Here is an 11,657-nt window from a genome sequence, read left to right on the forward strand (position 1 = left end):
ACAGGTATTCCAAAAGAAAACAAAATGCTGCTGAGGTTAAATCACTTGGGGAAAGCTGTACACCCTCTCTTCCCTGGGAGATTCATGATACACATGAGAGAAATCCAACAGAGAGACACTTTATTCACTTTTGTTTAATGTACCATTTACCAAACTCATCTGAATGAAGAATCCTTTCCTCACATCTCTCAAGAAGCACTGGTGTTCCACAGAAAACACTTTGGGAAGAGCTGCTCTGATATTCTCTTGGTTACGTTTCTGATACAAAGCAGCAAGCATATCAGATTCTACAGGTATCGGAGCTGCCAAGGACCAGCCCTGACCAGCATAACAAAGATCAGCGAAACAACAGTGACCTGGAGGGAAATGGAAAGAAAATTCACAGGCCAAGTTCTCAAGTGGAAAACAGCTAAATGTCTGGGCAATAAGAAGCCCTTTTCTCTTAACATACCCTTCAAAGAAAGTAAGCCCAAGGCTTGGAATAAATATGACTATACACAAAAAGGCTAGAGACAGACAAGGATCTGAAAGAAATGGGACGCACCACTCCCAGTCCCACCCTCCTCTAAGGTCCATGATGCTCACTGTTACCAAATGCTTTATTTACTTAAACCCTTCCCCCAAAAAAGACTTGAGGTAGCTTATAACACAGGACACAAGAACAATAAGGTTAATAAAACAGAAAGAGAAAACCAGAATCACATAAAACGAAATTGCTGCAAATTAAGGCAAACACATTTGCTATAAATGAAGATCAAGTTTGGCTCTGGCTTCCATGGTGGCAACAGTGGCCGACGTGAACAAGCTTGGAAACAGCAAGTAAAAATACCATGGCCCAAACCATCCTTTTACTGACTCCTTCTTTGCCTCCTCAGGACCTCAAACACATGCCAGAGAAAGTAACTCTTAAAAAGCCACAAAGGGGGACTTCCCTGGTGGTCCAGTGGCTAAGATTCCATGCTCCCAATGCAGGGGGCCCAGGTTCGATCCCTGGTCAGGGAGCTAAACCCCGCATGCTGCAACTAAAAGCCTCGCATGCCGCAACTAAAGGTCCTGCACGTGGCAACAAAGATCCTGAGGGCCACAACTAAGACCCAACACAGCCAAATAAATAAATTAAAAAAAAAAAAAAAGCCACAAATGTATTCAACTTAGGAAGGGGGTTACTCCTTTAGGAAAAGGACTCAAGTATACCTTGTTTATGAACCCCATTACCAGTTGAGACAGAACTTTAAACTCACAAGTGCTATACATCAAAGGCATTTAACCTGGGTCCACGGATGGGCTTTAGGAGCCCATGAACCTTGTAAAACTGCAAAATATGCATTTTTAATGTGGGGATAGTACATGGCATTCATCAGATTCTCAAAAGGACTCTGGAAACTCATCTAAAGGGCTCAAATCACCCACTATAACTGAAATTTTTAAAATATAACATAGGATTAAACAATCAACAAACTGGGGTGTTTATGTACTTGCAGTGCATAAAACACAAGTCTAAGTCCCCCAAGAAAATGTCTTAATGGGCTTACAGTCTTGGTGAAGGTTAAGACCAGCGCATGTGAAAAGATGGCAATAAACAATAAATACCAAGAATTAATATGATCTCTGCACTTAGAAGAGGGAGAAATCACTCCAGCTGAAGTGGTGAGGACCCTGAAAGTTGGCAAGGAGTGAAGAAATGACAAGGAAGGAAGAAGGCATTCCAGGAAAGGAAACCAAAAGATGCAGAATGGGAAAATGCCTGGCCTGTCAGAGGGATACAAGCACACCTGGCTGGCTGGGGTAAAGGATCCAAGTTGAGGAACAGAAATTAAAGGTCAGAAAGGTCAACTGTGGAAGGCCTCAAATGCCAGGCTGGGAGACTTTGTGAATCTCTGGAGACTTCTGAGCAGGGTGATGACAAGACAAAAGCAGGGGAGGGGAAGGACTGAGATTGGGAACAGTTACTAAACACCCAGGAGGCCATGAGGACCTGAACCCTTCTGAGGTGTGTGACCGGAGAGGTGATCCAACCCCTCCTCCCGACTTGTGTGCTCAGGCCACACTGTCCTCCGTCTGTCCGTCCAATATGTCAGCTTGTCCTGTCTTGGGCTGTGAGTCTGCATGTGCTCTGGCAACTCTTCTCAGGGCTGGCTCCTTCGTCACCTAGCTCCCAGTCTTAAAGGGCCCTTCCCTGACAGCACCCCACAGTTATTCTGTATCCCTGTGTCCCAGTCATTCCTTTCCTGCACTGACACGCTCTGAAATTACATTAGTTGTTAATTTAGTTACCTCTCGATTACCTGACCCTCCCACATAACTCCATGAGGACGGGGACTTTCTCCTCTGCGCTGACAGCATAGCAGCTAGCATAGTGCTTGGCACACCAGAACCACTGAATAAGTATGTGCTGAATAAATTAATGAATTTGGGAGATTTACGTTAAATCACTGGCAAGTGAAGAAGTGCCAGAGAACTTCTACTTTTGTTAGGTCTTTTTAGAAGCACAGAGAAGGTGTAGTTCCAGCAGCTTGCAGACTAGTAGCCTCCGCTTCAAACTCACAAGGTGTAACCCTGTAAGCCCCCCTCTCTTATTGCAGGAAACAAATGCTGCCCTGTAGCAACAACGAGTAAATGAAAAGCTGAAGCTAAATGTCAGTCTGTACTTTCTTCTGTAATTGGATTTTTAAAAAACACCTGATAAACATTCGTTCACTGAATATTCCCTCCCTTCTAAATTAACAGGTGGGTCCCCCTTTTTCAAACAGTAGTTATTTCATTGTAGGATGGGAGATTTGCAAGCTAGTCAATGTTACTCTGGGCTTTCTAATTTTAATACAAATTTCTAGGGCAAGAAAAATAATTTCCCTGAAGAAAGCAAGACCTAAAAACATTCCAATAACTAAGAAAGGAAGGGAGGGAGGGAGGGAGGGCAGAAAGAAAGGAAGAAAGGAAGGAAGAAAATGAAAGGGCTAAAGTGAGAAGCCTCTCATAATGCAATAAAACACTAGAAAAGAGCACAAAAAGAAAAAAATGAAATTTTCCTTTTTAAAAGAATCAAGAAATGTATGTAAATATACATTATGAAATTTTAAAAATCCTATAACAAGTCAAAATCCTTTCTTTTTGGACAAAGAATTATAATACTTAAGTAGAATAATATTTAAATAATACATTTCTTCTATTTCAGTGATGAAATTCAGTTTACTAAATGCACACTATTTTCTGAAACCATAAACCTTAACAGTATACACACTATTATTACACACAAATGAATTCTTAGATTAGAATAAAAACAAAACGATGCAGTTAGACCTAATTAAATCAGATTAATTTAGGAGAAAGTCAAACCTAAATAAGAAAAGTTTGAATTTTAACATTTCTGAAGAACTGACATTCTGCTACTTTAAGCATATAAAGCAGCTAGGACAAAGATTACATTGTTTCCTGGAACCCTTCCTCAGGGGAATTAAAAGAGAAATTAGAGAAGAAGAATAGTGAATATTTGTCAAATGTTTAAAGGCACAGTTGTAAACACTTCATATAGATTTATCATTTAATTCTCAAAATAACCTTCTGAGGAGGTGACATGAGCCCCATTTTACAGATGAGAAAACTGAGGTACAGAGAGGGTGACTTGCCCAAGGTCTTAAGGGAATAAGTGGAGGAGCCAGAATTCAAATCCAGGGGTCTGACTCCAGGGCCAGACTCAACCCTACAAGGTTCTGCCTTTCCACTAGATGAGAAGCCTCTTTGAGCAACTCTGAGTTTTTGGAAGTACTTACTGGTACTACAGTCTTCTTGCTCCCAGAGTGTGCTGAACAAATCACATAACTGTACAAAGGCCACTCATAGGAACTGCAGGGAAATATTCTCTGGCTACACACACAGACCTCCCCCAGCCCCCAAGGAGGTTAGCCAGCCTACATAGGGCAGGTGGGGCTTACTTCTCTCAGAGCTCTGAACACATTGTTACTTGTAGTGATCTGTTTGGGTGCCAGTCTTCCTCACCAGACTGTGGGCTCCCTGAGATCAGGAAATACAAAACACACACACACACACACACACACACACACACACACACACACACTTTATATGCTTTTCCCTCCAAATATAAGTATTTGGGAGGTGATCCCAGGTAACAGCTGGGGAGAGGGGACGTGAGACAGTGAAGGGAAGTCAATACAAAGTGTTTTATGGGGCCAGTTACCAGTGTGGGCGATGAATGAGGTGTTCTGATTCTCTGCATTCATTCATCCAACACATATTCAGACATTACAAGCCAAGCACTGAGGAAAATGAGGTGAAATATGACAGAGAAGGGTCTTAGCTCTTGAAGGGGTGCAAAGACAAATACAAATGAGTCTAAGTAAATAAATGCAAAAAGTTACTTAGTGAGGAGAGCTATGAAAGAAATAAAGAAATTGGAAGTATTTAGGATGAAGGTTACTTCAGACATGTGGTCAGGAAAGGCCTGTGTGAGGACACGGGAGCTGAGATCTGAACAGTGAAAGGGAGTGAACGGTGAAAGAGAGTGAGCGAGGTAAGAAGCCAGGGAGAGCCTGCGAGGCACCCTGAGGCAGACCTCGGCTTGGTATTGAAGAAACTGAAAGCAAGCCAGAGCAGACAGACTCTGACAGTGAATGGAAAGTAAGGAGAAAGAGGTAGGGAAGATGACAGGGGCCAGATCATGCAAGTAATGAGGCCACAGTAGCTCAGATTTCTGTCTAAATTCCATGTATAGTCAAGGAGGGTTTGGGGCATAAGAACACGTGGTGTGATTTACATCATAATGGTTCCCTTGGATGCTACAGGAAAAACTGATAGTAAGGAAACAAGAGTGGAGGCAAGGAAAGCAGTCGGGAGGCTAGAGCAGTCATCCAGGAAAGAGATTCAGTGCTTAGACCACAGGGGAAGCAGTGGCAATGGACAGAAGTGAACTAATTCCAAACATATTGAGGAGGAAGGATTGGCTGCATCTGCGGAAGGACTGGCTGCAGGGGTGAAGGAGGGGGAGGACACAGGGACATGCCTAGGCTTTGAGCTTAAACAACTAGGTGAGCAGTGGCACTACATCCCCAGGCTTAAACTTTAGCAGGCATTCAATAAATTTTCACTGAATTAATCAATTGTTAATTCACTGTGATATAATGAACACTACCACTCAGGGTCCCAGCAGAAAACAAATGGCATATTCAAATGGCGTAATTTGAGAAAAGTTTAATAAAGGGCCAGTTACAAAAATAGGGGCAGGGGATGGATAAGCCATAGCGGGTAATAAAGTTCCCAGGGCTGGTAATAGTGGGGCACCTTCTGCACCGGGCCTGGGAAACCTCCCCAGTTACTAGACCCCCGAGGTATGCAGAGCAGGCCACCTGACAGAGGCTGTGACCCTACTGCCAGCCCACCGTGACCCCGAAGGAAGGGAGCCAGTGAATCAACACCTTGACCTCACTCTCCTTGACCCTCTGGATTTCCCACCAGTGCCTCTCAATCAGAAGTTAGAAGGCAAGGAGATTACTGATGCAGCCCGTAAGGGTGAACTTCCTGGATCTGGAGGGACAAAAAGATGACAGCCAGCACATGAACTCTGGATGAATGAGTTCATCCAGAACGAGGATGAATGAGGATTTACTGCTGGATGAATGAGGATTTGCTGTTCCCGTAATGATGCTATTTCACAGGAAAGGGATTCCTGCCAGAAAAACCCAACTTACCTTATAGATACATCAAGTTCTTCTTTTTCCATTTTTCTTTCGCTCTCCTCTCTGCTGGCCGGTTCCATATCAGCATCCTCCACTGTCTTTTTCTCACCATTCTGGAAGTACTGCTGAAGGGCAGTGTACAGCTTAAACACTTGACTGAAAGAAAGCTTACTGTAGGCCAAGATCATGTGACGCAGAAATAAACCTATGAAACAAGACAGAGAGGAGGTGAAGGCATTAACTTGAAATCCAGGCTACAAAAAGTTGATGACTATTTGTTGCAGTTCTTCCTCCAAAATAATGAAAAAAAAAAAAAGACACTTGCAGTTGCTGTTTCCCTCCGCATAGAATCTTCTTTTACCACCTTTTACGAAGCTGACTTTCTCTTTATATTAAAGCCTCAGTCCTCCCACCCGCACTCCACTCTTTATCCAGCCAATGTATCCTTCCGTGACTGTTACAACACCTGAAGTGATCCTATTTGTTTACTTTCTACTGTCTGCCTGCTCCTCTGCCCACAACCACAAGAAAGCAATCTCCATAAGAGGAAGTTTCCAGTCTCTCTTAAAGTCCAGAGCCTGGCACATGGAAGATCAATAAATAACTGAGGGTAAGTAACATAAAAACTACCAGGAAAAAAATGCCAGATGGATGGAGTATGACTATACCGCTAACAGCAAAGCGTCAAGAAACTTCATATATACCCTTGCCTTATAAACTATATCAGTAATCTACTCTTACTTACCTCTCTTCATAAAAGTTTAGTTGGTGACCCTGACTCAGTCGTACAATGTGGACAAGTGAGCAGAGGACTGTGAGAAAGAGCTGAGGAACCCTAAAAGGCTCCACGACCAGGCTAATACTCTGACGACAGCAGACAAAACAGAAGATGCTTTTCCACAAGACAATTATTTAAACACAGGTCAAAATGGCAAGGCGATGAATACAAACTATAACATGTCCAGCATCCCCACTGTGTGTGCTCAGATACAGCAGAGTAACGACAGATGTGATTTAGAGAGCAGTTCACTTCAGTGAAAATATTCTCTGCTCTCCTTAGAAGAACTTCATACCTACTACACTCGTTTTGTGAACCTCTGGTTCAGTTCCAGAAAAAGAATCTGAAAGGTCATCAAAAAATTGTTCCATATCCTTCAATTCGCCTTCAGCCATCAGTTTGATTCTGAACAAGAAAAATGAGGTGTGCATTTTAGGAAGGCCCTTTGAACATCTTCCCACATTTCATATTCCACAATCACCTAAAATAAATCTATTTTAAAAACAATTCAGAGATTCATATAAAATGGTGGCACACAAAACAAATTTGATAATCCAAAATGTCACTCCCATAATCTGAAAAGCATCATTGCTGATGTTTTCTTGATTATAAAACTTCTCAAAGTTACATATCAGCCAGTAAAAATGAAATTCTCTGCAACAGCTAAAAGGAGCAATGTAGATCTGTACAGAATAATAAATTTTTAAGCAGTATGTTTAATGCTATCCATTTTTCAAAAAAAATAAATACAGGTACTTAAGAAAACAACCTAGAATAATAAAGGTTTTTTTTTAAGGAATTAATCACCATGTGCCCTCTTCTAATTTTTACCTACTTTGACATCTTTTCATATATACAGAAGAAAATGAAGCTTACCTGATCTGTACTGAATTTGCCAGCTGAGGACAAGATTCTTCAATTAACTTGTAAAGTTTAGACAGCGTAATATCTGGGCCCTGGGTAAAGGAGAGATAGAAAGATTACAGAAAAATTTTAAAGAGCTGGAGATTGATAAACGTCTGCAACATGAATTCATTTATCAATCTCTCTGCTTTACAATCATTCCAAATATGAAAACTCAAATCAGGAAGAGAAAAAAACCTATCTGCATAAAACGCTAAAGTAATACTTCATATTTGCATAGCATTCTCTTTTAGTTGGAGGAATGACTTAAATGCAAAAAAAGCGTAGAATCTGTAGTCTGAGGTTCCTTCCTTCTCAGTGTTGCAATCATGGCAAAGTTGTAGCCTCCCTGAGCCCTAGTTTCCTTCATCAGTGAGATGGAGATAATAATAACCTCCCTTGTTTGTGGCAAAGATTAAGTAAAATAATTCAAATTGTTTCATAACCTGGAGAACATTATACAAACACAGGGGTCCTATTTTCCATAAACATAATCTCATTTGATCCTCCCCAAAACACTGTAAGGTAGGCAGTCATACTATGTGTCCAAGTCCATAAAACGTACTATTAGAGACAAAGAGTATGCAACCTCAGCTATCAAGAAGGTTACAACCTAGCTGAGGTTTAAAACTAAACACTGAATATTTGGGGAACAGTAAGTTCAGTAGGTCAATTTTAGATGTGGATAACACAGCAATCCCACTTCTGGGGCAAGTATGTTCCATGTGCATTGTTTGAAATGAAGAAAAACTAAAAAGAACCTATAAGTCCGTGAATAAAGAGTTCATTTTTAATTTACAAATTTTAATATTAATTAAAAGCATGAGTTAAATTATGTTTCTTTTCTTACTGTGGAAAACAATGCAGTCGTTAAAAAGAATGAAGTAGATCTACTCAAATATGCTGACAAGAAAAGATCTCCAAGACTTGTTAAGTGAAAGGAATAAGCTGTAGAACAGAAGTAGCATTCATGTAAAAATAAAAAAAGGGAGAAATTAAATTAAAAGGATACATGTATATATACTTATAATCATATACAGATACACACAGCAAAAGGTCTAGAAAGATCCATTCTGAACTGTTGCTCAATAAATAGTTGAATGGGGCTTCCCTGGTGGAGCAGTGGTTAAGAATCCGCCTGCCAAGGCAGGAGACACGGGTTCGAGCCCTGGTCCGGGAAGATACCACATGCCACAGAGCAACTAAGCCCGTGTGCCATAACTACTGAAGCCCGTGCTCCTAGAGCCCATGCTCCGCAACAAGAGAAGCCACCACAATGAGAAGCCCGCTCACTGCAACAAAGAGTAGCCCCTGCTCACCACAACCAGAGAAAGCCCACGCAGCAATGAAGACCCAATGCAGCCAAAAATAAATTAATAAATAAATTTTATAAATAAATAAATAGTTGAATGAAGGAACATTAACTGTGATAATCTCTGAGAAGGAACAGGATTAGAGGGCCTGCAGAAGAACCATAACCTTTCACTCCATCAATTTTAGCATCATTTAAAGTTTTTACAATGAATCTTCATGTATTAGTTGAGTAGTTAAAAATTAGCTAATTTTTAAAGCCAAACAATAAGCAAATAAGTAAAGGCTGGAATTTTGCTAGACGAATTCTATATACACATGGATTAAAACTACACAGTAGTGGTAGTTCCCTGGTGGCCTAGTGGTTAGGATTCCGGGTGTTCACTGCTGTGGCCGGCTTCAATCCCTGGTCAGGGAGCTGAGATCCTGCAAGCCATGCAGTGCAGCTCCGCCTCCCGCCCCCCACCGCCAAAACAAAACAAAACAAAACAAAATAAACTACATGATAGTTAGCCAGGCAAAAAAACAGAAGGAGAATCCAAGACACAAAAAACAGCAAGAACAAAGGCAGAAAAACACATGAGCTAAGACACCAGAATTATTGTTTTGTTTCTTTTCTCTATCAAATTTTTTAGTATTATGACTTTTATTTGAATAATGGGGAAATGCACTTATAATAGTAATGTAGATAGGACTGGGAGCTGCAAGTTATGGGGAACCCACTACTTTTATTTAACTAACTGGGCAAGCCACTTAACCTGTGTCCTCAGTACCCCTTCTCCCCCTGCCCCAAAAAAGGTAATGGATTAAAAAAAGCCCTTTATAAACTATACAGTACTAGGCTTTGGGGATACAAGGGTGAACAAAAATAGGACAAAGTAACGCCCTCATGTAGGTTACAATCTAGTAGGGGAGAGAGACATCACTCATATAATCACACAAATAAATGGAAAAGCCACAACTGATATAAGGGAAAGTGCATGCCCTATCCCTGAGATTAAAATGAAAATAGCTAAAATTGACTGAGCATTTACCATGTGCCGTACACTGTAAAGTGTTCCCATGGATCTTCTAACTTAATACGGTCATCATATGACAGTTTCTATTATTGCTTTCATTTTACAGAGAGAAAGCAAAGACCCAAATAAGTTATGGAACTTGCCCAAGTCGCACAGTGGGTAAGTGGTGGAGCTACCACCTCAGTCTGCAAAATGAAATAAAACATGTAACGTGCTTAGTACACAGTAAGTGTTCAATCAATGTTGGCTGTTACTTTTATGTCATTGTTACCACTTATTACCATCTTCTGGGATACAGGGCCTGTAGCTGTGTCTCCAACGATCAGGCCTACATGTAGCCTCATTCTACAGAAGATGGAGGATCTGAGAAAATAACTCTTCTCCCAGTCACTCAGCTAATAAATGCTGGAGCCAGATATAAACCTGCTCCCCAAAAATGAATGTAAAGTGACTGGTCCATCGTTAAGTACTCACTAAGTGTTAGCTGGTGGTATTAACTATATTTTTCGCGATCCTACACGGCAGAGAGTGTCCGATGAACCCCCGTGCCCCCAACCAAGGAGCTGTCCGGCACAGAGCAGGTGCTTAGTAAGGGTTTGCTGAATGAGCAGGAGCCCCTCACCTGCAGCAGCGGCAGGAGCAGCTGGTTGAGCCTCCGCCGCTCCATGAGGCTAACGGCGCCCTCGCCAGTGCGGCCCATCTCGTTCAGCAGCACCAGGACCGCGATTTTATACGGCGTCACCCAGTCCTTGATACCGAACACGTTGGCGTGCACCACCCCATTGGTCATCATGGGGTTGAAGTAGAGGCTCTCGTGGACGCTGGCCATGGCGCCCCAGGACTACGTCCAGGAGCCTTGGTGCGCACCGCGGCCAGGTTCCCGCTCCGAGCACGCCACCAACCGCCCTAGGCCTCCGCCCGCCGGCGCCGTATCCCAGGAAACTGGCATCCTCCCGACGGCACGCCGTCGGCCAATCAGAGAAACCAGACCAGAGCACGAGGGAGCGCTACAGCCAATCAAAATGCCTAGAAGTACTGTGGCGGGTGGGGCAAAGGCGGTGCACCTAAAGACTGAGTCCCTACAGAAACTATTGCGGAAGGAGAGCAGGTTCCCGCTCCACGTGGACTGGCACCGAGTGAAAGTGAGTCGAAGCTTTCGGGCAAGGTCTGAACAGCCAAGGGGGCTGCCCAGTTTGTTCATTTAATTTGAAAATAATTAAAATTAAATTCAAAAATGATTGCGTTTAAAAGCAAAGAAGTTAGGGAATTCTTTGGTGGTCCCATGGTTAGGACTCTGCGCTTCCACTGCAGAGGCTCGGGTTCCATTCCTGGTCGGGGAACTAAGATCCCGCATGCCGCGTGACACGGCCGTAAGTAAATAAATAAATAAATGTAATGGCAAGTCTGCCACTGAGAACAGCAACAAAAAAAGCAACGAAGTTAAACTTGCACCTTTAAAATTTGTATTTTATTCATTATGCTAATTTTTAAATTCAAAGTTTGGAAGTTTCATTTAGCTCTTTTTTTAATGCGCCCTGACAAAACTTATATGTGCCAGAGGAAATAGGTAGGAGGATAACACAAAAATAACAGTGGTTATCAATTCTCTTATTCACCAGATATTTTGTTATCATCTAGTACGTGCTAGGTACTTAACTAGACGCTGGTAAAATAGTGATGAAAGAGACACTAGTTCAGACATAGACAAGCCATAAACAGGGACAACCATAGTAAGACTCCACACCCACTAGGATATCTGTAATAAAAAAGATGGACAATAACAAATGCTGGGGGCTTCCCTGGTGGCGCAGTGGTTGAGAGTCCGCCTGCCGATGCAGGGGACGCGGCTTCGTGCCCGGGTCCTGGAAGATCCCACATGCCTCAGAGCGGCTGGGCCCGTGAGCCATGGCCGCTGAGCCTGCGCGTCCGGAACCTGTGCTCCGAAACGGGAGAGGCCAC

General features: G+C 42.4%; 1 protein-coding gene across 2 annotated transcripts in view; it reads right to left on the reverse strand.

Annotated features, from left to right (window-relative positions):
• Positions 1–10,639, reverse strand: part of ANAPC5 (anaphase promoting complex subunit 5) — a 38,937-nt gene extending 28,298 nt beyond the window's left edge. The window contains exons 1-4 of one of the 2 annotated variants that reach the window (XM_004276713.3): positions 10,321–10,639; positions 7,342–7,421; positions 6,761–6,870; positions 5,700–5,892 (exon numbers count right to left, since the gene is read on the reverse strand). In XM_004276713.3, the coding sequence (XP_004276761.1) occupies positions 5,700–5,892; positions 6,761–6,870; positions 7,342–7,421; positions 10,321–10,527 (590 nt within the window). In that variant the 5' untranslated portion in view covers positions 10,528–10,639. Of the gene's footprint in view, positions 1–5,699; positions 5,893–6,760; positions 6,871–7,341; positions 7,422–10,320 lie in introns of those variants that run through there. The other variant, XM_033440949.2, reaches the window with a different exon arrangement.
• Between the last annotated feature and the right edge of the window lie 1,018 nt (positions 10,640–11,657).

Source organism: Orcinus orca, chromosome 15, assembly GCF_937001465.1.
Source record: "Orcinus orca chromosome 15, mOrcOrc1.1, whole genome shotgun sequence".
Lineage (NCBI taxonomy): Eukaryota > Metazoa > Chordata > Mammalia > Artiodactyla > Delphinidae > Orcinus > Orcinus orca.